The 27,939-nt window shown below is 40.0% G+C and overlaps 1 protein-coding gene across 1 annotated transcript in view; it reads left to right on the top strand.

Annotated features, from left to right (window-relative positions):
- CHST8 (carbohydrate sulfotransferase 8) overlaps positions 1 to 22,899 on the top strand; it is a 321,896-nt gene extending 298,997 nt beyond the window's left edge. The window contains exons 3-4 of the mRNA XM_063437661.1: positions 10,571 to 10,608; positions 21,027 to 22,899. Coding sequence (XP_063293731.1) covers positions 10,571 to 10,608; positions 21,027 to 22,160 — 1,172 coding nt within the window. The 3' untranslated portion in view covers positions 22,161 to 22,899. The remainder of the gene's footprint in view (positions 1 to 10,570; positions 10,609 to 21,026) is intronic.
- Positions 22,900 to 27,939: the final 5,040 nt, after the last annotated feature.

The raw sequence follows: 27,939 nt of genomic DNA, 5'->3' as shown, positions 1-27,939 counted from the left end.
TTCGCTTCACTTGTTCATATCACATGTCTTTTGCCTTTTTGTATTATTGATGGAAATAGAGCTATTGTCTTTATGTAATGGATATTTTCTGGTATATGTTATAGTTCTGGCTCTGTTTAGAGTAGTTTCTGATCTTCGAGCAGTCTTCACGGGCAGATGTAATTTTGTAACGGAGACAAACACAGATTAAATGATTTAGAAAGTGTGCGTCGGAGCTTGCATCGTGCAGTCTCTAGAGAAATGTCCCCGCTGTTAATTAGTCGCTGGTAGTCTAAATTACATCAATACAAACACTGTGCATTTCCTCCTGTATAATGTACATCAGGATGACTGGGAAAATCCACTTACCAATTAATTATCTGTCATAACGCACGCTGTGCGTGTGACATCCTGTTTGCCTTATTTGTGATGGCAAAGTCACCCAACGACAAAAAAAAGAAAATATTAAATAATTTGATGGCAAGAACTCGGCGCTTTTTCAGCTTCAGAAAAAGAGAAACAGACAGAACCTCATCAAAACAAGTGTAGAAGAGTGATCGGCTCACTGATAATTACACACCAGCCTTCTGCACGCTTCTATAATTACCTGCTGATTGTCTCATGTTTCACTAAAACAAATTCAGAATGCATTAACTCTGTCCCAGCTGCATTGCCTAACTGTGTAAGGCATTATAGGTACCTATACTACATCTAAATAGCTTTATCTAACCCTTCCAATCCATACAAGTGCAGAGAGCAATATGCAGAATTGACATGACCAAATGTGGCTCTCGTTTGGATATCAAGAGAACAGTATTTGGCCGTGTCCCCAAATGGCAAGCTCTTCAAAAACTAAAATATTTAGTGAACCCTAAATATTATGATTAAATGTAAAAACATCCTCTGAATGATCTCGTACCAGTTCAAGTTGGGCTATAGAGTCTTTGCTAAAGAGAGGTCCTCTGCTGTCAGTGATGGACCTATTGAAGCATAGTCCTCTGAAATGGCAGGGAGGCTGTGACTGAATCTTCTCTGGGTTTTTTGAACTCACGTTCATTAGAATATTCCTTTTAAGGAAGGATGTTAAACCTTGGTTTAACATATTTTGGTGAACACAACTATATTGAAAACAAAATAAATTCTGTAATAGTGTTGTTGTTGTTGCTCCGATGTAAATATATTTGTTGGTAGTGAGTCAGTAAAGTACGCAGTCCAGGCTTTCTGGCAGTAGGCCGATTAACCAATTTATGTACGTCCTGTAAATATCTTGTTTCAGACCGAAGGGGACATTTACAGAATTGTCTTTTTGAATTCAGAAAGTTAATGAGACTACAGAGGGTTTTGGTGTCTTGATGATAGCTGAGGTGCCATCTAATGTGACTCGCATGTCTTTCCTTGAGGGATCTGAAATGTTTTGTGTCCTTTATACCCAACCCATCGGCAAAGAAAATCAGCAGTGGATTGAAGAACCTTTCAGACTTGCAGGAAGGGCTGTGCAGGTTCACTTGTTTCGTGACGGATACGTGATTTGATTCACATTTGTAGTTTTCTTGCCGTGCAGTCTGCGCTTCGTTAAATATGTCGTTCGGAAATGTACTTGGGCTTTAATTCAAAGCAGATCTGTTTGTGTACAATTTGTCTGCAGATTATAAGCAGCTATTCAATTTGCCATGGGTTGTTAACATCTGCAGACTTGACTTAACTAAAGATTGCCGGCCGGGGTACGAAATTATCATATTCAAAGTCATCTGGCATTTGACCTCTGATGAAGCAGGTCATTGTAACTTGCAGAAATAAATATAAATGTTCTAGCTTACATTAATAAAGTAGCCTTCTGATTCAACCTAATATACAGCAAGGCCATTCCAGAGAAATGACTCAAATAATGTGAGCGAAAAGCAGGTTATGGCTAACCCATTCTCAAGGACAATGTAGACATTTGGTTTGAGTGCTCTGTTGATGGGAGCATGTCTTGACAATGACCATGTCAACACAAGGAATGTTTTATGTAATTTGTGTTCATTTAGAGCAAACAAGACAAAACAAGAGAAAATGCAAGGCCTTATGAATTCATCCATTATATTTAGTTTGTATTACCTTTTTGTATGGAAATAAAAAATAAAAAAAATAAAATGTATAGATAATTAAGTCAATATACAAAAATTCATGAATGTCATAAATAAGACCAGATTAGGCAGTGAAAAGCAATTATGTCACAGATTCTCTCAAGAGAATAGGAATTTTCACATTAAATTAGTTTTTTTAAGCGTATTTTCTTAGTTCGCTGAGCAAGTATTACAAATTGATCTCAAAGTAATGGTGGTGTAGTGGCATGATGTACAGTGATTTGATGTGCCCACAAAGACCACCGTCTTTAACCCTTTAAGTCCGGAGGGCGTACATTTACGTCCTTTTAAAAGCGGCTCTAAACGCCGCAGGACGTAAATGTACGCCCTCCGGTTTTAATTCACTTACCCGGTCGCCGGCGATCCCACGCCAGCGATCGCGGTTGGGGGGACTCCCAGGGAGCCCCCCCCACGGCAGATCTTCCTCCTCCGGTCCCCTCCGGTCATGTGAGAGTGAGGTCCTTGCGAGGACCTCACAATCACATGGCCGGGATAGCTGGCTGCAGCAATGCCAGCAGGGGGACTAACTGTAATGACAGTTAGTCCCCCTGCTGGCTGAAAATCAAATAAAAATAAGTGTAAAAATAAAATGTGTAAAAAAAAAATGTATACCTAGATCATATATATATATTACATATATATGATCTAAGTATATATATATATATATACACATATACACACACACACACATACACTGTCTAGGTGTATTTTAATATTAATATATATATATAATTATATATATATATATATATATATATTAATATCAAATTACACGTAGACTGATGCTGATTAAATATATAATTATTGTTATATATATTTATAAAATAAAAAATAAATATGTAAAAAAATAAAATAATAAAATAATTCAAAATAAAATATTAAAAAATATATAGATGTGTTTTATTTCGTTCTAACTGTATTGTGATATTAATATATATATATTTATATCAAAATACACGTAGAACGAAATAATATATATATCTATATACATAAATATATACGTATATATCACTATATATACCTATATATAAATAAAAATATTTTAAAAAATTATATATAAATACGTATATGTATATATATATATACATATATTAATTTTACACATATATTTATGTAATAATTTTACATAATTAGGTATCCTAATTAATTACAATTAGCGGGACCCGCCTGACCACCCATGCCGAAAGTATAGGGAATTTAATTTGCTAGCACTATATTTAACCCTATAACTTTCCAAGACACCATAAAACCTGTACATGGGGGGGGGGGGTACTGTTTTACTCGGGAGACTTCGCTGAACACAAATATTAGTGTTTCAAAACAGTAAAATGTATTACAACGATGATATCGCCAGTAAAAGTGACGTTTTTTGCATTTTTCACGCACAAACAGCACTTACACGGACGATATTATTGCTGCAATACTTTTTACTGTTTTGAAACACAAATATTTGTGTTCAGCGAAGTCTCCCGAGTACAACAGTACCCCTCATGTACAGGTTTTATGGTGTTTTCAAAAATGACAGCGTCAAATATAAGGCTTGTGTTTCATTTTTTTCACTTTAAAATTCGCCAGATTGCTTACGTTGCCTTTATGACCCTATGGTAGCCCAAGACTGAAAATTATCCCTATGATGGCATACTATTTGCAATAGTAGACAACCCAAGGTATTGCAAATGGGGTATGTCCAGTCTTTTTTAGTAGCCACTTAGTCACAAACACTGGCCAAAATTGGCGTTTTTTGCATTTTTCACACACAAACAAATACTAACGCTAACTTTGCCCAGTGTTTGTGACCAAATGGCTACTAAAAAAGACTGGATATACCCCATTTGCAATACCTTGGGTTGTCTACTATTGCAAATGGTATGCCATTATGGGTGTAAATTTATTTCCTGGGCTACTATACAGTCTCAAAGGCAACGTAACCAATCTGGCGAATTTCAATTTCAAATGTAACACGCTATATTTGACCCTGTAACTTCCCAAAACACCATAAAACCTGTACATAGGGGGTACTGTTTTACACGTGAGACTTTGCTGAAGACAAATATGTGTTTTATTGCAGTAAAAGCAAAAAGTATTATGACATTGACAGTTAAAATGTCATGTAGAACTAAAAAAATAAATATATTATTTTCTCCCATTTTTTTCATATTAAATTATGTTTCATAGCTAAATATTTTATATTAAATGAAAGCCCTGTTTCCCCTGAATAAAATGATATATAATAAGGGGGGGTGCATTTAATATGAAAGAGGTGAATTACGGTTGGACAGACATACAGCGCAAATACCAGGTTTTGTTTACATTTTGTTTCGTTCACAACTTGTACATTTGGCTGCGGTGTTAAGGGGTTAAATGGTACTTTTGGAATAGTTTACCATTATTTGTTGTTGTTGTTGTTGTTTGTTAATGGAGTGTAGGCTTTACTTAAATATTTAATATTCTTTAAACATTAGTATAGTATATGTTGAAGTATCAATGGAATGACCCCCAATCTGCAATTTTGAAAAAAGGACCATTACTGATGACAAAACCTGTTTTGGTTTTGGAGCGGGGTCTAAGAAAAAAAAGATGGATGGGTAGGTGGTATTTTCACTTTTACATCCACTTTCACCTGCAGGTTGAACTACTGGATGTTGGCAGCTACTGGCCGAAATATCCACAGAATATTGCTGAGCAAGACTAGATGTAAGGGGCGACTGGACCAGTGTGCTTGGCAGGATCGCAACAAAGGCCCGAAGCACAAAACACAGACTAAACTAAATTGTTAACTTGCAGTACATCAATACAGTAAATAGCCGGATCACTGCTGGCCTAACAGATAAGAATAGTACTTTAGCTTGGATCTTGACATGGGCTTATGGGCTTGGCTGCCATAGGTGTTGGAAGTGTCTGGCCAGCAGCAGTGAAGGTCATATATTATCAGTCGAAACTTGACAATGATTCTAGTTGAGGTGGATATTTTGCCTTGTATGCTTTCAGTGTTCTGTAGGGTTAAACAGTCTTTTACTGAGATTCCGGACATTTTCAAAATAAAGTATGGCACCGCTTCAGATGCATGAGCTCTACATAAAAACTGCTTCATTAAAGGACCACTATAGGCACCCAAACCACTTCAGCTCAAAGAAGTGGTCTGGGTGCCAGGTCCATCTAGGGTTAACCCTGCAGCTGTAAACACAGCAGTTTCAGAGTCTCATTGACCGCCGCTAGAGGCGCTTCTGCGCTTCTCACTGTGATTTTTACAGTGAGAAGACGCCAGCGTCCGTAGGAAGCATTGAGAAATGCTTTCCTATGAACTGATTGGATGCGCGCATGGCTCTTGCCGCGCATGCGCATTAAGTGGATGACGTCGGAAGAGGAAGGAGAGTCCACAGCACCGAGGGAGCCCGGCGCTGGAGAAAGGTAAGTGATTAACCCCTTCCTTCCCCTTCAGCCCAGAGGAGTGGGACCCTGAGGGTGGGGGGGACCCAAAGACCCTATCGTGCCAGGAAAACAAGTTTGTTTTCCTGGCAATATAGTGTCCCTTTAGGTTTTCAGAAGGTCTCTCTTGGGGTAGATAGACTGGCAGCCTGCAACACTGGATAAGTCGGGGGTTGTACAAGATGCAGGTAAGAACATAACTTTACTGAGTGCAAGTAAGCTTGATTTTAGCAGGCTGGACAGGGGAACAATCACGGTTATATATGTATGGTTTCTGATTATCTGACAGTTGTTTTTTGTTTGTGTTTTGCATTTTGGGAGAATTTGCTAATTAGTTCTTTCGGCCAAATTACATAGACCAGATCTCATTCATGGACTAGCTGAGTGTTCTAAAATAATCTCAAATGTAATAATAAGCATTTTATTTTGCTTTTATCCAGTAAATGTAAATAAACAGCAGTCACCCATCAAACGTCATGTACGAACCGCTGAATTTACAGCTGAATCTGATACAGCTGAAACCAAGGTCACTCGGAGCCGACGTATTGGGATTCACCCGTGAAAGCCAGTTGCATTACTGCTGCGTTATCCGATTATATCAACTATCAGTTTACGAGCTGAAGATAATTGCAAAAGCATTGAAAGAAATGATTTTTCCATGTACCCAGTGGGTGCAGATATACTGCGAAACTCATATTAATATAATTTATAATACCCTGCCATGTTTCTCAGTAACTCGAGGATTTAAATGCTGAGTGTGTCAAGGATTCTGTAGAATTCTAAACTGAGATTTGATTAGAGGAAATCTTTGCAGTACAATTTTTTTTCTACCAACCAAGTTCAGTACACTTAAGGATGATTTTCGGCACGTGGAAATGGGATGTGACACATCTCAGGTGAGAGGGAGCGAAACAGACTATTTAGAAGTCACATATCTCAAGATGCATCACAGTGATTAGCAACCGAATGAACAGATTCATCCTGCTCTGTGTCTCTGGGATAGTAACGCGAGCGCCTGACACCGATATCTATGCAGTGCTGAGCAATTAATGTGCTGATATAATCACGTATCTGAAAGCGCACACAGTATATCTTGTCCAACTGTCAGTAACAGGACTGAATAAAAGCTTAAGTACAGGGGATCCGTGGCCAGCCAGAGTTATAGATCCTAATAAATTACATTACATAGGGAGCAATCATGGACTGCTCGTCTGCAAAACATGACTAGTAGGGTGTTTAAAACGATTGCAGATATAAAAGGGACAATTAACGCTGGATAATGTTGGTGCAACTTATCTCCCAATTAAAGTTCCATTGGCTGCAGTTAATCAATGGTGACGTTCCGTGTCTGTGTTTTTAGACACAGGGAGGATTATCCATTAAACATTGAATTGTAGGCAATTGAAATCCAAATGGCAAAGTGCTAAAAAAAAAAAAAAAAAAAAATGTAAAAAAAAAAAAATTGCTGATCTCTAAAATAATTCTCTAACCCAACTGTAGCGCCAGGCTAGATTATCTCCATTTTGATTTCTACAATTCGCTACAATTCAAAATGTTAGTGAATCCACCCTATCGAGGGACTTTGAAGAATTTAAAACTTAAACATGCTCAACCGGTTATTTGCTTGTGACCTACCCTATTATACATAATCTATGATCATCTATTTTATTTTTTTATTTAACTCCCCCCGCTATACTGACCCCCCTCCCCATACTACATCTCCAGATAGCTGAATTGGAAGGTGCTTATTAAATGTAATGCACTAATTGGATTGGGTTCCCCATGGAGATGAAACTCGCTCATCCATACATATCACAGATATCTCTGAGTGACTGAGAAGCCTTTAATCCCCAGCGTAAACATATGCCCTGTGCTCCTGCGCTTATAAAAATAAGAATGATCAGTTTCCATGATGTAATCCCGTCAGCAGTGTGAGCATCAGTCATTTATAGAATCTTAGACTATGGCCTTAGAGAAAAGAAAAATAGAATCTTGGATTTTAAACTCCTCTCAATAGTATTTTCTGCAGGACACCTTTTACCGACGTTGTACCGTCCCATAAATCCAGCAGATGGGTCGACGAGGGAAACCGTAAAAAATTTACAAAAACTCACATTATAAATGTTGATTAGAGACACAGTGGGCAGGAGGTGACCCCTGTTTTAATAGATGATGTATTAAAATATACAGAAAACAAAAATGTAAACTAAGAGATTCTGACACTTGTTGCAAATTCCCAGGATTCCATAAAGGAGCAATACTTAGACTAGGACATAGCTGATACCTGTCAGCCAATCATAGCATCTCATTATTTCGGAGTTGGAATACTTAATAAATAGATCTCTGCTGAGTAATTCCTGCTTGTAGTACCGTGAGTCTCTCCCCTAGATCTATGTATGTTTTTACTTGTGTACAGCGCTGCGGTCTAGGTTAGTGCTCCGTAAAAAAAAAAAACCAACACAATAAGAAAGCAGAACTCTAGGAAATTAAAAAAAACATTGTTGTGTGTTTCATTCATGAAACAGCAATATATTTTTTTCCCCTTCTATTCCTTTAATTTCAGTGTAGCGTTTTTTATTTTATTTTTAACTAATACATATTTAGATATGCAAATTCACAGCTTCTACACGTCAGTATTACTGACTGTTAATGGAAACCTTTAGTCGCTGCTACTGAGATCATGGCTTGTGTTAAAATAATCATCTAAAATAAAAAAAATAAAAAAAACAACTCCTCTGCTATATTCACAGAGTGTATGTTGTCATTGAATTTTGTTGCAATCGAATCTGATAAAATGTTGGCATTTTAACCGTATACACCTACACCTAAATCATTCTAAGAATGCTGCAATTCTGGATGTCGCGTTTTATATATTAATGGCCTGCATGCTGCCCTGGTATTCTGAAACAGAAAGTCTGGAATTTGTCACACGTGTTAAAGTTAACTTGTTATACACTAAGTACAGTCAGAGATCCTTAAAGGGACACTATAGTCACCAGAAAAACTACAGCTTAATATAGTTGTTCTGGTGAGTATAGTCATTTATTCAAAACATCTCTGTTAAGGAGGTGCTGATTGGCCAAGCCGGCATTTGGCCCTGCCCCCATCCCCCCTCCTTGACGATTTCAGCCAATCCAATGTTTTCCCTATGGGAAAGCATTGGATTGTCCAAAATCATTTAATTGTGATGTCAGCAAGGAGCTGGATTGGTGGCGGGGGCGGAACCAGCACCAGCGGAACCCGCACGGCGCTTGAAATAAGGTACGTTTTCCTATCTCTTAGGGGGGGCAAGTCCCCTAAATGGTGTTTTTAACACTATAGGCTCAGGAATACATGTTTGTGTTTCGGACCCTATAGTGTTCCTTTAAAGAACTCTTGTGATGTGATTTTTTTTTTCTTCAATCTTCCCTCTTTTCATTGTCCCATGGATATGGAAACGTTATAATCTGGATGTATACCCAGTGGGATGGATAGCTGATGTTGCAGCTATATTGCACTCGTTATAATGAGTTGTCATCTTATAGGGTTACTCCAACAATAAAACAGTGTTTTGTTGGTTAGACCAACGCTTGCTTTTCTGGTTTGCCCTCTACCCCCAGTTAAAACAAAATAAATAAATAAATAAAGCAATAACTTACCTCTGTTCTAGCAGTGAGGCCAAGTTCCCACTGAGCCCAGTCCTCCTACACTGATGTCACTCCCCCTTACTAGAGGGGCGGATGTATTATTATTATTATTATGATATTTATAGAGCGACGTCAAATTCCGCAGCACTTTACAATGGGTGGACGAACAGACATGTAGATTGTAACCAGACAAGTTGGACACACAGGAACAGAGGGGTTGAGGGCCCTGCTCAATGAGCTTACATGCTAGAGGGAGTGGGGTATAGTGACACAAAGGGTAAGGATAGCATTAGACTAGTGAGGGGATGATAGTCTGAGACGAGGCCATGGAGGAAGGGCTGCTGTCATTGGACTCCTGTCACTAGCATGCCATGTATGCTGATATCAGCCGTCCAATATATAGTCTGGCTAATGACGCTCCTATATTGCTGCCGGAGAGGGAGTTAGCATAATACTGCAAATACAGACTCCAGGCACCATGACCACTTCAAATCTTTGAAGTGGTTATGGTGCCTGGAGTCTGACAGCTCTTGTCAACTGGCTCTTGGGAAGAATATAAGCGAAAACAGGGGGCTGGATTATCAAGCCATGAAATTCACAGCACTGCTCTTTTGTGCAGCTAAACGTTGTCTACGGATTAATAGGAGATGTATTTAAAGAATAGCTAGAAATGCCTAGTGACAGGCTCTCCTGTACAATATTGATTGCTGTTGAAAGAGACAGGGCCTACGTTATCATGGAACACAGTACACAGCTAGTTAAGTTGTGGGTATTATTGTTGCTGGTGAGAATCACACGAACTCTCTCTGTATTTTTGTTTAAACATTTGCAATTACCAGTAAATGTTCCAGCCACGGAACAGAGCTGCAAGAAGCCCGTTTCAATCTAGGGATCACAGTTTGAGAATTGTTCTGTCCTCTCTCTGGCTCCTGAGCAGTATTTACTGTTTAACCCTGTAGTATCGGACACAGATGTAGGGGACAGCAATGTTTGTTTTATATGATGGTATAAATGTTTGTTCTGATTGGTATTTTCAAGAAATGTATGGCCCAACCCAGATATTGTTAATAGTATGCACTACACCAGGGGTAGGCAACCTTCAGCACTCCAGATATTGTGGACTATATCCCCCATAATGCTCTTACACACATAATGCTGGCAACGCATCACGGGAGGTGTAGTCTAAAATATCTGCAGTGCCAAAGGTTGCCTATGCCTGCACTACACTGAGAATTGGAGAATATTAACAAGAGAGCTGTCTATTTTAGTGAAAATGTCCAACTTTTAACCCTATTACATAATAATCTGTCACAGCAACTAGTCTGCACATACATTGAATATATAATTTTTTGCCATTTTGTTAAAATGTGTGACCCACTGTAATTTTATTTTGTATTTCTCTTCCATTTTTAGGCATGAAATTTGAATTAACCTTGCACCAATCAAAAAAGGTACGTTCATAAAATACTATAAATAGTACAGATTTCTAGATTATTAAAAACCCCGTATTACAGGGATGGGGCAAAATAGAACACTCACACACACACACTCACACTCTGTTCTAGAACTGCAACACCCATGATGCTTTGCCGTTTGGGTCTTTTATTCTACAAGACCTGGAAGGGGGCTGCTATGAATTTAACCGCCCCCTCTCTTTCACATAATCTGCGTGTGTGTGACAGATGGGTGATCAAGTTATCCGATGAAAGGTTATTCACTAGGGAATAAAATATGATGGGCATATATGAAATTCCTGGAACATAGGTGAATGTCCTTAATTTAAAAAATTAATCTTTATTAATATTACTTGTGCTTGGAAACTGCTTTAGAGGCAGAAGAAGTTAGTTCTTGGGTCTGTTTGTGAAAGAAACATTGCTCCATCTAGTGGTGGTAAGGTCTACTGCAGTCACTTTTATGAATGTGTTGTCACTGATTGCAACTTGTATATTATGGGTACTTTGCCATGTCATTCAGTATATTATCTCCCATCATGTATAAACTGCTACTAATAATTATAGCAGTGTAAATTCACAATTGTAATTCTGAATTAAAAACTATATTCTGCAACAACCACTGTCTATAAATAGCCAAAGGCCAGTTATTCCCAAAACAAAAACAGACAGCAGCATTAGTTTAACCAATGGCTTTAAAAAATATATATAATTGTACTTAATTGAGCACTGGTAATTAACTTCACTTTTTAAATTAATTAAATAAATACATAAATGTAATAATAAAGCCCATTATTTGCTATTTAACCTTTCTAATTACCTACTGCAAATGTGTTTTAATGTTTCCTTCCATTTCACCTCTGTTATTACAATAAACGGTCTGTGACACGGGTCAGTTATTGCGGCAGTCAGCAAGCTATCTCTCTCTCCCTCCGTGAGTTCCCATGAGGAATTGTGACTGATATCAACATGATGAAGCTAATTGGGTAATTTATAAAGGTGGTTTAGACATTTTGTACAGGACAATTATTAGCTATATGATTGATGATTAATTGTGACAGACTCAGGAATATGTCTGGCTATGTAATAAAACACGATACATCTGTGAACAGAGAAATAGACTTTGGACGTGGCATACAGTTTAGATCTAAATTAACCGCTTCGTTGCTGGATTGGGGAAAAAATGAGCAAACTTTTGTTCTAGTTTGTGAGTCATTCCAAGATTGTGGCTGACATAATAGTATCTTTCAGTAATTTTTTAATAGTATCTGTGACGGAACCAATCTCGCCACATTGTTTTGGAGGAGCCTGGTTGCCCGCCTGCTGCCTTTGGACTATGGCCCTGGGAGATTGGGCCCTTTAAAAACAGTATTCGGCCATATTCTGGCCCTTTAAATACAGTGGGGTCATTTGGTACTTGCCCTGTGTGAGCTGTGGTAACCCAGATAGCTATGCCATGGAGCCTATTCGTGTGATTAAAGACTTTGGCTCTATGGCGATTAAACTGTATTCGGTTGGTCTGAGTGCCATTCACCTAATAATGTGCACTCAGACCTGAGCTATCTGGGGATATGTTAAATGTCTGTGTGTTATGTGTAAAATGTGACTTCATGTATTTTAAAGTGTTTTATGTCGTTTTGCAACCATGTGGTTAATGGAGTCTGCCTCTAGTCCTGGATAATTGGATTACTTCTCCAATTATCTCCAGGGCAGAAGGGAGGAAACCGGGATGCATTGTGGGGATGTTTTTCTGCCAGCCAGGGGGAACAAAAGATACTTTTACTAACTTTTGAACCCCTGGTCTGATTCATGCAATTTTTTAATATGTTGTTCCCCTGAATGGACTGATTGAGGATATGTATTTTTATGTGAATGTGATGTATGGTTTTAAAGTTACGAAAGTTGTGTAAAAGTATATTTTGAACTGTATGCATAATGGGATTATGTGTCACACTAAGGGGAGGGGATGTGTGGGATGTAACATCTATGTCATTGGTTATTTTATGCCTCCCCCTGGGTGTGGCCTGTATGTGTACTCATGTAATAAAAACCAGGCTGGGTGCCCCAGCACCTCAGACCACTGCTTGACCTTCAACACGGAGCCTTGTCTCGTTCTTGGGGGGATTCACTGTATGCTGTTGGAGATTGACTGCTAGGAGTGTAAGCTGATGTCTGCTTTTCCTATTCATCTGCTAGCAGCTATTCGTGAGGTTCCAGCTTGGAGTGCTATCTTATTCCCTGGTATGCAGTTCGGGAGTTTGATGCATTCACCTATATCCAATTCGTGAGTTTTTGATGTTCTGCAGTAGCTGTGCCTTTCTGAGAAAAGGGGATTATTGCCTAAACGGATTTTATTCCCTTTTATGCTGAAATGGTCCGTTACAATTGGTGGCAGCGGCGGGATCGTTCCTACAGCCAGAAGGACAGCTACAGAACACCATTTCTTTGGATTTACAATTTGAGGGCAACGCATGTCTGAGTACAGCGACCCTGACAGCACCAGGATGGAACCAGCAGTGGAGTACAATGAGGGTGACATGGATGACCGGGATGCATTAAGGAAAGGCATCTGGTACCAGGCCCTGGATAACGTACAGTACCAGCGGGGCAAGAGTCTCCCCAGTGAAGAGCAGCGATGGCAGACACGCCTGGCACTGCGGATACCCTTCCTGGGAGAGCAGCCCCTGAAGGGATGGGTGAAGGAACTAGAGCACCGGGTATGGCAGGAGCTATGGCTGGAGGATGCCTACCAGGCGCTCTGGTGGTATATGGCACAGTATATACCCTGGACAGCCGAACATGACAAGCCAGAGGGAGAGGAGTTTGATGGTCCTGGCTTGTTATGGGAGTCCTTTGCAGAGCCTGGCTTCGGGAGCCCTGCGCAAACCAGATTGCAGGACATTTTCTATGAGAGGGAGGCTAGGCATGAGTGGGATGACCCCCATGAGGTAGAGCAAGACCTGGCTCACCTAGCAACCCTGGAGTGGGAACTGGAGCAAAACTACCGAGATCTCTTCCACTTCATTGGGAAGGCTCAGCAGGACAGTAAGGTGACAGACCCAGATCCAGACCCCTTCCGCTGGGAAGATATTGTAGAGATTTACTGGGAAGAACCCCAGGTGGCCGGTAGAGATGGGACCGAGGTCTCTCCACCGGTCCTGCAGGGAATTGGGAGCCCAGTCTCCATTCCCCAGCGGCAGTGTGAATTGCAGGGAATTGGGAGCCCAGTCTCCATTCCCCAGCGGCAGGCTGAGTTACAGGGGGCAGAGGTAGTTGGTCCTACCCCCCAGCAGCAGAGTGATATGCCGGGAAGGCAGTGTGAAGTGCAGGGAGAGGAGAGCAGCGTCCTCCCTCCCCAGCAGCAGGCTGAGTTACAGGGGGCAGAGGTAGTTGGTCCTACCCCCCAGCAGCAGCGTGATTTATTGGGAATTGGGAGCCCAGTCTCCATTCCCCAGCGGCAGGCTGAGTTACAGGGGGCAGAGGTAGTTGGTCCTACCCCCCAGCAGCAGCGTGATTTATTGGGAATTGGAAGCCCAGTCTCCATTCCCCAGCGGCAGGCTGAGTTACAGGGGGCAGAGGTAGTTGGTCCTACCCCCCTGCAGCAGCGTGATTTTTTGGGAATAGAGAGCCCAGTCTCCTTTCCCCAGCGGCAGGACACTGTATTGGGAGGAGAGACAGTCGGTCTCCCTCCACAGATGATGGAAGTATGTATGGGAGAGGAGCTTGCTACCACCTCTACCCAGCGGCGGATCATTGATGTGTAGGGAATAGAGAGCCCAGTCTCCTTTCCCCAGCGGCAGGACACTGTATTGGGAGGAGAGACAGTCGGTCTCCCTCCACAAAGGCGGAAAGTATGTATGGGAGAGGAGCTTGCTACCACCTCTCCCCAGCGGCGGATCCGTAATGTGCAGGGAATAGAGAGCCCAGTCTCCTTTCCCCAGCGGCAGAGTGTCCAGCCGGGAATAGAGAGCCCAGTCTCCTTTCCCCAACAGCAGGACACTGTATTGGGAGGGACAGTCGGTCTCCCTCCACAGATGATGGAAGTATGTATGGGAGAGGAGCTTGCTACCACCTCTCCCCAGCGGCGGATCATTGATGTGCAGGGAATAGAGAGCCCAGTCTCCTTTCCCCAGCGGCAGAGTGTCCAGCAGGGAATAGAGAGCCCAGTCTCCTTTCCCCAGCGGCAGAGTGTTCTATTGGGAGAGGAGCCTGTTACCCCCTCTCCCCAGCGACAGCTTAATGTACCAGGGGGAGACGGTAAGCCCCACAGCTGTGCAGATGGGACCGTGGTCTCTGCACTTACCACACAGGGGTTAGGGATGGTCGATCCTACCCCCCCCCACGACAGAGCTGTGTATCCAAGGGGGAGACAGTCAGTCTCCAGCAACCAGGCTCCAACCAGACTACTCCGGTGGTAGTGCTGGCACCAGGACAGAGTACCGCTGGTCTCTGCCCACTCAGCAACCCACCAAGGCAGCCTACCAGTCCCCTACACAGCCGTGGTGAGGCACCTGGACATGGACCAACTTCTCCTCTACCCAGGTGTAGTAACCATTTATTGTGGGTGGGCTGTACTGTTTTTTCTGCTTTGGGGGTGGGTTGCTGGACTAACCAGGGCACTGACCGGCAGGAGGTCAGGTACCCTGTTAGTCTTTTTGGAAAGGGGGAGAGATGTGACGGAACCAATCTCGCCACATTGTTTTGGAGGAGCCTGGTTGCCCGCCTGCTGCCTTTGGACTATGGCCCTGGGAGATTGGGCCCTTTAAAAACAGTATTCGGCCATACCAGAGTGTATGTCACTCATTCTGGCCCTTTAAATACAGTGGGGTCATTTGGTACTTGCCCTGTGTGAGCTGTGGTAACCCAGATAGCTATGCCATGGAGCCTATTCGTGTGATTAAAGACTTTGGCTCTATGGCGATTAAACTGTATTCGGTTGGTCTGAGTGCCATTCACCTAATAATGTGCACTCAGACCTGAGCTATCTGGGGATATGTGAAATGTCTGTGTGTTATGTGTAAAATGTGACTTCATGTATTTTAAAGTGTTTTATGTCGTTTTGCAACCATGTGGTTAATGGAGTCTGCCTCTAGTCCTGGATAATTGAATTACTTCTCCAATTATCTCCAGGGCAGAAGGGAGGAAACCGGGATGCATTGTGGGGATGTTTTTCTGCCAGCCAGGGGGAACAAAAGATACTTTTACTAACTTTTGAACCCCTGGTCTGATTCATGCCATTTTTTAATATGTTGTTCCCCTGAATGGATTGATTGAGGATATGTATTTTTATGTGAATGTGATGTATGGTTTTAAAGTTACGAAAGTTGTGTAAAAGTATATTTTGAACTGTATGCATAATGAGATTATGTGTCACACTAAGGGGAGGGGATGTGTGGGATGTAACATCTATGTCATTGGTTATTTTATGCCTCCCCCTGGGTGTGGCCTGTATGTGTACTCATGTAAAAACCAGGCTGGGTGCCCCAGCACCTCAGACCACTGCTTGACCTTCAACACGGAGCCTTGTCTCGTTCTTGGGGGGATTCACTGTATGCTGTTGGAGATTGACTGCTAGGAGTGTAAGCTGATGTCTGCTTTTCCTATTCATCTGCTAGCAGCTATTCGTGAGGTTCCAGCTTGGAGTGCTATCTTATTCCCTGGTATGCAGTTCGGGAGTTTGATGCATTCACCTATATCCAATTCGTGAGTTTTTGATGTTCTGCAGTAGCTGTGCCTTTCTGAGAAAAGGGGATTATCGCCTAAACGGATTTTATTCCCTTTTATGCTGAAACGGTCCGTTACAGTATCTATCAGTAATTCTTCATCTATCTATTTTATCATTATCTACATCGATACAAAATGTCCCATTTAGGCCAGATTTGCAGGTTTCTTCTGACTGATTGTTAAAGGAACACTATAGTCACCTAAATTACTTTAGCTAAATAAAGCAGTTTTAGTGTATAGATCATTCCCTTGCAATTTCACTGCTCAATTCACTGTAATTTAGGAGTTTAATCACTTTGTTTCTGTTTATGCAGCCCTAGCCACACCTCCCCTGTCTATGATTGATAGAGCCTGCATGAAAAAAAAAATGGTTTCACTTTCAAACAGATGTAATTTACCTTAAATAATTGTATCTCAATCTCTAAATTGAACTTTAATCACATACAGGAGGCTCTTGCAGGGTCTAGCAAACTATTAACATAGAAGGGGATAAGAAAATCTTAATTAAGCAGAACTTGCAATAAAGAAAGCCTAAATAGGGCTCTCTTCACAGGAAGTGTTTATGGAAGGCTGTGCAAGTCACATGCAGGGAGGTGTGACTAGGGTTCATAAACAAAGGGATTTAACTCCTAAATGGCAGAGAATTGAGCAGTGAGGCTGCAGGGGCATGTTCTATACACCAAAACTGCTTCATTAAGCTAAAGTTGTTCAGGTGACTATAGTGTCCCTTTAAGGTTTTGCTAAATATTTTATGATTACTCCTGCATCATGCAGGGAACAGTTGGTGCAGACCTTTTGAGAAATCTCAATAAACAACACTTGTATTCCAACTCCAGTTATTATATCTGTACACACTGGCCCAGTTATTAGACCTTCCAAAAATCTATTTCTTCACAGTAAAATTTCAAAATTAAATTATCAAACCAGGGCAGGGCTTTTTTTTTTTTTTTTTTTCAACGCCAGATTATGAAAAACCCCCACATATTTATTAACTGGACAATTTATCAAACCGAGATATCTCAGATTCTGCAAAATTCAACTGGAAACAAGTGTAAAGACATTATTACATAGTAATCTAGGTTGGAAAAAGACTGAAGTCCGTCAAAGTCCTGCCTCTAACCCTGCGAAGCAGGGTAGCCTCACCCTAAAAACAGTCAGAATCTTTATTATAGCAGTCAGTGCTAATTGATGATAAAAAAACAAACAAAAAAAAAACACCATTATAAACCCATCAGCACTACAGTCACATTATATACTGTCAATTTGTCAGGGATCCAGTCCAATCAGAGAGAATACGACCCCCTGATACAACAGGTAAACAAAGTAACAGCAATGCCTAGTGATGTTAAGACTGTTTTAAGGCTCTGCCTGTTGGTGTAACAGCGGCGGCATATTTGATGGTGGCATGCCAGATCCTCCCAGAATGGCTCACTTTGCATGATAACAGATTTTATACAGACATCAGCTTGAACCCTGCCAGGCTTGGCATATTAAACTGAACTTATTTTCTGCCGTTTCCGTTGCTCAGTATACCAGCTGCTCTAAATGTGGACTTTAATGAATGCACTATGGTAAAACTGATTCTATCTTGTAGTCTCCCATTAACCCTCACTGTGTCACAGCTGCTACAAATCGTCCTTAAACTCAGAAATTGGCAGCAGAAAGTATTAATCTACGTGGTCTAATGGGGGATATGGTATGTTTGTGTTAAAGGGACACTCCAGAACCTGTAAGCACATCTAAGCTTACTAAAATATTTTAAGAGAAGAGATGGTCCTGTTTTATTTTTTTCATTTCGAAAAAAGTGCAGATTCCAATAGAAATGTACAAATGTTATAAATTAACCTGGTTACACCCCCTTGGCTGTCAATCAGACAAACGGTCTTGTAACTTCCTGGTTTGCTTAGCTCAGTGGACTTAAACTTGAGAGGCAGCAATTGCCCAGATCACCTGCCTTGCAAAGACTTCCCATTGAGCTGCATTGGGAAATCTGTGATTGGACCGCCACAAAAAGTCTGGGCGGGGTTAGAAGGGGAGGGCTTGCAAAGGATGCAGACAAGAGATCTGCAGGTTTTGCAAGATGTTTTTAAGACATGCAAGTTCTAATTTGGGGTACATCTACTAAACAGGGATTTTTTGCAAAGAAAAAAAAACAAACAAAAAAACTTTCTCATAACAGAATCAAATAATGTGATGCTAATTTACCAAAACACATTATATTACCAGCTCTTTGGAAAAGGTTGAATAAATTCTAAATAACCTGATTAAGCAAACATCATAAAATAGGCACACATAAGGTAGTCGTTTGCCTTTAAGATTGTGTCAGAAATGCGCCGAAAGTTGAGCTTTAAGCGAATGTATTTTCTGTGCCTCTGCACAGGTTAATAATCCAGTGATAATGTAACTGTCACTCAATGTCCATTATACTGTTAGGCTGGCAGTTTTGACACCCGGCTAATGGCTGTAGGGCCTCACCTGCGACGCTGCTGAATGGATCCAGATAAGGCTCTCTTCTTGTTAGAATGCATTAGAGGGTGCAAGACAGCACATTCTTGGTTGTGGGGAAATCTTTGGGGAGACATATTTCAAGTGATTATCCAGAGCTTTGATGTTAACCAATTCTTTATCTCATGGCCATTCTAGAAAACAGTAATCGTATTTAATCATTGTAAATTTAATAAAAGCATATTCATTAGATGTTTGTTTGAAAACAGAAGTTTGGATCTTGGTCGTGGCAAGTTGTGTGTATTAAGATTATTTTATTTTAAAGAGGCTTACAGCTAGTTTGTGGTCCTAATTTTTGAAATACTGCCGTAATATAAAGCATGTCTAACACCATATTGGAATGAAGGAGATTTATGTGTAATTGGAATAATGCCATTCAGAATGTACCGGTAGTTAGAATCACCTTTTTTCCTGCCTTTTCATAACAACTCGACATATACTTCAAAACTGTCAACAAGATAAATATGCCTTTCTTGGTGAAATGAGTACTCTTAAACACCAAAACCACTTGGTCTTAATGAAGCGGTTTTGGTGCAAAGATCCTGTCCCTTTTCTCTTGCAATTGCTGACATTTTATAAGCAAAAGTTAAAAGGTTTTCATAATTAGGGAGACTCGACAATTTTATATAATATCAAAATGTAACTAAAGTAAAAATGCTCAGTACTTTTTTTTTAATATTTGGGGGTTAAGGGAACACTTTAGAGTTAGGAATGCAAACCTGTATTCCTAACTCTGACTGTCCCTGTCCCTAGTTTTATCCTGGTTCCTCCCCCGTGTGCAAAAATAAATAAATAAACGTTCTATCGACCACTTTCCAGAGCGGAGGCTCAGTTAGCTCTGCTCACCACTCCGCCTCCTGCGATGTCTTAGAGGATGCATGGCCTCCTCTAGCAATGGTTCAATCCAATGCTTCTCATAGAAGCATTCACGCTCCCAATACAAAAACATTGCATTCAATGTCTTCATTGGGGCGTCTGCCTCACTTGACGTTTTTACTCGGTCAGTGCTGTTAAAGCATCTCTAGTGGCTCTCTGGAAGACAGCCACTAGAGGTGGATTAACCCTGCAATGAAAACATTACAATTTTTTTTTTAAACTGCAATAATTTACATTGCAGGGTTTAATGGACATGGAAAAATAACAAAAAAGCTAAACAAGATCTACCAAGAAGGAACTCCGCTTTCTGGTAATAGATGTAAACTACCCCCTTTTGCACCGTCCGAGTGTGTATATTGTATCATTAAAGAGATAGATGTGTGATACAATGTATGCCCTGTGACAGGGAAAGGTTGTGTCGTTTCCATCTATTACCAGAAAGGGGAGCTCCTTCTTGGTAGATCTCCTGTAGCTTTCTGGCTAGTTATACTGTTGGAGTAGAAGCACAGGATAGAGCTGGTACTATACCCACTGCCTAGCCATTCCCGCCCTGGTGGGATTAAATTGTAGCGATCATATTGTTTTTTTGTTTTGTTTTTTCGTTTTTGAAAGGACAAGGACATTGCACCCACACCACTTCTAGGTAATTTTGCTATCCCTTTAAAAGTGATTGCAGATTGCAAGTTCTCATATTTCCATCATGCTTGTCTTTATTTGTTTTATTCTCTTAGTAATACTGTATCCCACCGAATGAATTAATATGTATTGTCTTCTCTCTCACTCTGTTGGTTTTTATTGTGTTTGCCTCCATAAAAAAATAATAAAACTAATTTAGTTAGCAACTTAGCGTCCAAATGCATGCGTTCTCGGGAAGATTTGTGATTTCCAGTTCAGATGCTTTGCATGTTTTCCTTTTCCTGAGGCTATCTGTAGTGATCGGGACTCTGTGGTATTATACAAATCATGATAAAACACCACCAGCTTCAGAAAATTATATTCCGAGTCTATTAAAAATGTAAAACCCTCTTAACTGTTAACACAGAAACACTGTACGTATGCCAGGTTTCATTTACTAGAACTACGGCAAGTTTGTATCCATTGAAAAAGCACTAAGATGAATAAATTATGGATCAGAAATGCAGAAGCCATTTGGAATTATTTGTTTGGTGTTCCGTGACACTAGCTGGTTTATTTTTCTGTATTTCTGTAGATTTTGTTTGGGCAAACTTTTAATTTGTAACTCTAGAGGCAATGATTATCTTCACTTTACTTTATGCCTTGTCATTCTGAACACTGTTCTGTTTTGTTCGTAGGACTGCACATCTAACAATCAATACAGAAACATAATAGAAAACCCTGCCAAGCAATTATTGCAGATCAACCCGGACGTACCATCGTACCCACCTTATCAATATGCAGCTGTTTATCAGAACACAAAGAGAAGGCAGAAAACAATGTTGCTCCTCAGGAGAGACAATAAAAAAAATACAGACAGAAAACTTTTGAAAAAAAGGAAACGATTTCTGCTTCGAGAGACACCGGTTCTCATCGCAATGAACAGCTCGTCTGTGGACCTCACAAGGCTGGAGCTTGAAGACCGAAATAGCAAATGGAAGGAGCTTTATGAGATGCAAAGGGAGAGGAAAAAGTTAATGCAAGACATCTGCTCCAAGTATAAAAGTGGAGCAAGAAGAATTATCACACCATATCACGTATCACGGATCTTTGTGGAAGACAAGCACAAACTTCTATATTGCGAGGTTCCAAAAGCCGGATGCTCCAACTGGAAAAGGGTGTTGATGGTACTCAACGGTCTTGCCTCTTCCACCAAGGATATACAACATAACACTGTCCATTATGGGAATTATTTGAAAAGGCTTGACAGCTTTGACCGTAACGGGATATTTTACCGACTAAACACCTATACTAAGATGATCTTTGTCCGAGAACCTTTTGAACGGTTAGTGTCCGCTTTTCGTGACAAATTTGAACATGCAAACAATTATTACCATCCGGTTTTTGGCAAAGCCATAATATCTAGGTACAGAGCAAATGCCACAAAAGATGCACTAAGGACAGGTTCTGGGGTACATTTTACAGAATTTATCCAATACTTACTAGATGTCCATAGACCAGTAGGGATGGACATCCACTGGGATCACGTAAGCAGACTTTGCAGCCCATGCTTAATTGACTACGATTTCATTGGGAAGTTTGAAAGCATGGAGGAAGATGCTAATTTCCTTTTACACCTCATTGGGGCTCCCCAAAACCTGACATTCCCCCGATTCAAAGACAGACATTCTAACGAAGAGAGAACGACGCATAAAATCACTCAGCAATATTTTGCACAGCTGTCCCCTACAGAAAGGCAGCGCACGTTCGATTTTTATTACATGGATTACCAAATGTTTAATTATTCAAAGCCTTTTGAAGACTTGTATTGAAAGCATGGAACTATCCGTGTTTTGTAGGAAAAAAAAAAAAGAGAGACAACGAAAAGAAAATAATATAAAATGCCACATCAGGTTATTGATTTGAGTGGCAGTGGGAGAAATGCGTCTTCAGATAATTAATCCTGTACAGGAAATGATTTAACCCTTTGTGTGCTAAAGGGTTTACACAATATCTCTGGCATTCAGAGGTTTACTAAAAATTCTTTTAAATAGCAAAAAACAAAAAAAAAACTGTATTGGAGATAAATATACATTTGTATTAATTTTGGGTGACAATATCTCTATTTTATCTTCGTAAATAATAAATGAAAGGGAGGTAAGGAAAGGCAGGTAAGACTTTTTGTTTTTTTTGTTTGTTAAATCTAAGACTTGTTTCAATCCTGCACTTTAAATCACCTTTATTTCTTGAACTGTATTTTTACCGTCCCAAATATTTTTCTGTTTCCATTGAACTTTTAACATTATGCTTTCTCTTTAACAAGAAAATGTCTCCATCTCTTAGATCGTATAGATCTGTATATGACCATTTACTAAAGCACTGCTTCTTACTTGATTTGATAATTGGGTCACTGTGCTGATTTTAACATTAAAGAGCTTGTTGTCATGTTAATCTAATGTACATAATAGACGTGTGCATTCTGTATCAAACATATTGCAATTATCTGAATTCTGTCCGATTGGCAGGTCGTTCAAACTACATAATTCTGAAACAAAAAAAACGACATGGACAATGGCCTAACAGGTTTGTTGGCCTTGTTGTTCCATCTATGGCGCCAAAAAAAAGACATGCTTGGGGGACAGCCACTCAATCAAACCGATAACAAATAAATCAAATAAAGTCGAAATAAAGCTCAAAATCGCAAGCATTGACCAAGTGCGGACCGAATATGAATGGTAAAATACCATTTTATTCCGTCAGAATTCAGTCGACCGAATTCCACCCGGAATTAGTTTACACATTAAGAGGGTGTGAAAATGAGCTTATCCCTGTACTGCAAAAAATAAATACATAGAGATATTATGTATATATTTTGCAGTACTATTATAGGCTCATTTTTAATAATCATTTCTTTCGTCTGAATAGGTTTTCCATAATCGTTTAAATGGCTGATATTTCAATGAGCCGAACCTGGGCGTTGATGAAATTTGATCAACGGAATTTTTTTCTCTGGTACACAGACCTAGTACATAATTTGGAACCCTGTCAAAAAGGGTAACAACCACAATGCTAAAATTAATATTTGAATATTGATTATTTTCTAGTTGAACGTTATTTCAGACATTTTAGAATTCCTTAATTGTTCTTGGCACGGCCACTTTCACAGTGCGGCTGTCTAAGGCATTCACTGGTTAGTGCTGTTACCAATGTTGCTAATTGTAACACAAGGCAGTATAGCCATTGAGCTGGTTTTACTCCTGACAGGCATCCATGACAACAAGCAGTGTGATGCCATGTGTTTTCAGTGGAACCTCGTGAACTAAGTTTGAATTTATGTGTGTGAGGATAAAGGGAATAAATTAAGAGCCAGGTCCCTGTGGTGACCAAATCCAGCAACTCTAAATTTTGTTAATGGTATTATTTTGAAAAACAAAAATACAGCTGTGATTGTAAAAGTTAAATATAATCCTCAAAATGAAAAATGGGGTTGTCTCCACAACAATAGCATGCTGGTTAAACATTTTTTTTTGTATTTTCTCTCTCTCTCTGTCTGTGGTTTCAATGAGGACAATTACACACGTTCACCTTAGTTGTAGACAAATCCCAACTTGTGTGCACACCACAAACAATCTCGCGATTTGACTTCTTCTGTACAGGATGTTGCTGCTGCTGGTTATAAATCTCCCATTACTGTACCACATCTACGCACCATTTATTTCCACCCGAACCCTCCATATCACATCCTTTCTGTAAATGGGGAAGAAAGGGAAAGATGCTTTTATGAAATGTTAGTTACCCTTTCACCTCCGTAATGTTGCCTTTATTGAAACAGAATCAATATTGTAAAACAAACAAACAATGATTAGGGTGACTACATAAGGGGCTGGTAAAATGTGAGTACATGTCATATTATAAGGTGATATCTAAAATATAAACTATTAATATGCATATAAAGATGCTATATTGCTCTATACAATATTATCCATAGATTATTTTAGTAAATCACTAGTGGTCTACATTGTATGGTACTTTTGTACACACCAACCATGAACACAAACAGGAATCTACTTTTTGGATATTTTTGAATTAAAGGAATTGAAATTAGCTGTATATTTTGTTAAACGCTCTATGGGTGCTAATCAATGGGAGTTGCGTCTAGACACTAAAAGGCACAGATATCGCAGTAAAAGAGGATAAGACTAACATGTGTATGATGCGCAGTGGAGTAAACATCTATAAAGGAACTCTGTCACATGATCACGTTGCCCTTCAAAAACTGCCTGTAGATAATGTTTTACATTTAGATTAGCAGTTGTTTGTGTATTTATATGTGCGTGTATGTATCACTATTATTTATTTATTTTGTAATTTTTTTTTAAGGAATAGTTGAATAAGCAAATTTTGGGGCCATCTCGCACAGATGTCTGTAAGCTTTAACAGCTATTCCCTTTTCAGTGGATAGTAGAATGTTGGGAGCTTATCAGCTCAACTGTTTATATCTCAGGTTTTAATTGGTTGAGGGCCCTCACTAGTGCATCACAGCTTTTATTATTACTGTTGTTATTAATCGTTATTAATTGATAATTGTTCTGCAACCCCAAAATGGTGACATACAGGGAAAACTGCCATAATATGGGAATTGCAACTAATTACAAAAGCAAACTAAAAATATGAATCTGCAAAGCTGGCCCATGTATGTAAGTATATATGTGTGTGTATGCAAAGGGGAGTGTATAGTTAAGTTCAGCATTGATTCGCAGATTCCAATTTGGAGGGGGGGTTGATTGAAATTGTGTTTTTAGGTGGGCACACTGATAATATTTGATATATCCTGTGCTATGTGGCTTCCCTCTGTGTTAAAATATTAGATTTTTCCATTTAATTTGTTTCTGCAACCATCCAGGCACTTTGTCATTCTGCAAGTTAGCTCCAGGTATCCAAAATCTCCTCCGAGCCGATGGATTGAGATCCTTTTGATTTCTCGTTCCAGCCTGAGAGATATATCTCAATCATAGCTGAACTTCAGCTGGGGTTCAATCAATAGTATCTCCTGTCTGTTAAACACTCCAGTGAGCAACGGAAATTATATCATCGGACTGCTCCGACTACTCAAGGTCATAGGGGAAATGAAGATATTTACAAGAATGTCTCTACAATTTGCTGTATCTTTGTTAATTTTAGTATCATGTACAATACTTGTCTAGTAATATATCATTCATTGTTTATAGTTCTGGAGAAGATGACTAATCGTCCCATGGTTAAAGAAAACTATTGAATGTGTGGAATCTGGCTATTGAACATGGAATATTGGGTTTTCCTATAAAGAAAAAATCGGAGGCAACATTCTAAGGGTGGAACAGTAACCATAGAAACCAGCAGAATGTTTTATCTAATTCAGGCACAGGCAGCCTTTGGCACTCCAGATGGTTTAGACTACACCTCCCATGATGCTTTTCCAGCATTATGGGTGTAAGAGCATTATGGGGGATGTAGCCCACAACATCTGGAGTGCCAAAGGTTTCCTATCCCTGATCTAATTGCTCCACTTACTTAAGCGCCCAGAATTACTGGATATGTTATGGTACTTTTTGAAAGTAAACCAAAATGTTCAGAGTCTATCTGTTCCTGTCCAAATCAATAAAATTAAATTGCGTATATACGCTGAAGTAATTAAGTCTGACACACGAGGTTCAGGTTAAAATAACTTCGAGAAAGTTTATTGGCAAGTGAAGAAAAAGCGGGCGCGCAGGCCCTTTTAAGAGGCATTTTGCGTCATCATTGATTATTAGAATATCAGCAAATAAACATCATCAATTGGATTAATTGTTAAGTGACGGAGTTAGTGTCTTACCTATTGGTTAGTAAAATTAAGAGGTTTGTCCCGTGCCCACCCATCAGAGGTGGGATTATTCTGGACACGGGTGGGGGACAAGGGGGTCCTAAGCGTCATTTTACACGGTCAATGATATCAGGCTTTATGTCCAGGTGCAAGGTCTCTTATGAATAGAACATTTCATTACTACTGTGTTCTGTGGCCTTCAAACTGTACTATCTTACAAGCTCTTAAGGAGTAGCCAGCAAGTCTTAAGGAGTAGCCAGCACCTCCTGGTACTTGTCCTTGAAGGAAACACAGTCTTTGTCTACTGTATTAATTGGGTTGAGAAGTTCAGTCACGTAATGTAGTTTTAAAATGAACAAGTTAAGTCATGAGGACAAAATGGAGGACTGAAGAAGTCAGGTTAGGAGGACAAAATGGAGGACGAAGTCACAGTATAAAGTTAAAGTGGAGTTAGTACAATAATTCAATACAAGTACAATAATAATTTTTAATAATTCCACATCAGTCCCCCCTATGAAATGTTAGATTCTAAGAGATAAACTTTATTATGTTAGTATCAGAAGACGTGTTAACCCAAAGGCACAGAAACCCCGTGGCCGCTAGCTAGATGTTAATGCAAAGTGCAAGGCTGTCCCTAGATCTGACCCTAATAGGCTAACCATCCGTCAGTATGGCTCTCGAACGCTTCACACCCAAGGGTATCCCATGGCAGCTAATCCACCACTTCTCCACATGGGGCCTTTACCATTCACTGACAGATGCTGTCCCTGAGCTAGTCCCTTCCTAGAATTCCTGCACTTTATCAACAAAAGGGAATGTTTGCAGCGGCAGACAGGGTGAGTTGATGTCTTGGAATTCTTGGTCATCAACTTCGAGATGGGTCAAAGTGGGTGCTGCTTGGTCAACAGTCTTCATGAGGGATTTTCTCAGACATGGGAGGACACAACAAAAGAGAAGAGCAAAAATAAAAATAAAAATTAGTATAGCCATACCAATCTGCATTAAAGCCTTTTGCCATCCTGTCATCCAACCAAACCATCTTTCCCAGGGATCTTTTATCCCAGAATTCCTTTTTAACTCTTCAGACAAGTCATTTAATTTTTCTATAGCTAGTGTGACTTTACCATTAGGGCCTGTGTTTTCTGGGATGTAGGTACAACATGTCATAGTGTCGGGTAAAATCTTACAAACCCCTCCTTTTTCGGCTAAGATCATATCTAGGGCCATTCTATTCTGGAAAGTCATTTGGGATGTGGCCTGCAACTGTTCGGCCAACCCCTGGAGGGCGTCTCTGGTGTAATTGACAAAACGCTGTTGATTATAATAAATGTAATTTATCCAATTTAGATTCTTGTTTGCGGTAACTATGGTAAAAATTGATTCAAATCCTGCAGCAACTTCATCCCTAGCTTTAAACTCATTGGGCACCCCCCTGGGCACTCCAATGGCATCAATATATACATGAGGATCAAAACTTCCTTTCACTGGGGCGTCACGTTTAACCTTAGTGTGGCTGAACTCATGGGTGTTGAGGTGTGTGTCAGAAATAATATGTATAGGCATAATGGCCTTAGTCAAAGTACACTCTCCCCACCATTCTGTGTCCATTCTGGATCTTAGCTGTAAATCCCCACACAACCAATAAATGTCCCCTAGTGACCTAGTGTGATGTTGCAGCAGACGTACAGGGACAGTTCTGTATGTAGCACAATAGCCTTTGGAAAAGTTACCCACAAATTTACCAATACCATCGTACATGGCATAGCAAGTGT

The sequence above is a fragment of the Pelobates fuscus genome, chromosome 12 (genome assembly GCF_036172605.1).
Source record: "Pelobates fuscus isolate aPelFus1 chromosome 12, aPelFus1.pri, whole genome shotgun sequence".
NCBI classification, from domain to species: domain Eukaryota; kingdom Metazoa; phylum Chordata; class Amphibia; order Anura; family Pelobatidae; genus Pelobates; species Pelobates fuscus.
The sequence above is the reverse complement of the archived record's forward strand: the minus strand, read 5'-3'. Positions and strand labels throughout refer to the sequence as shown.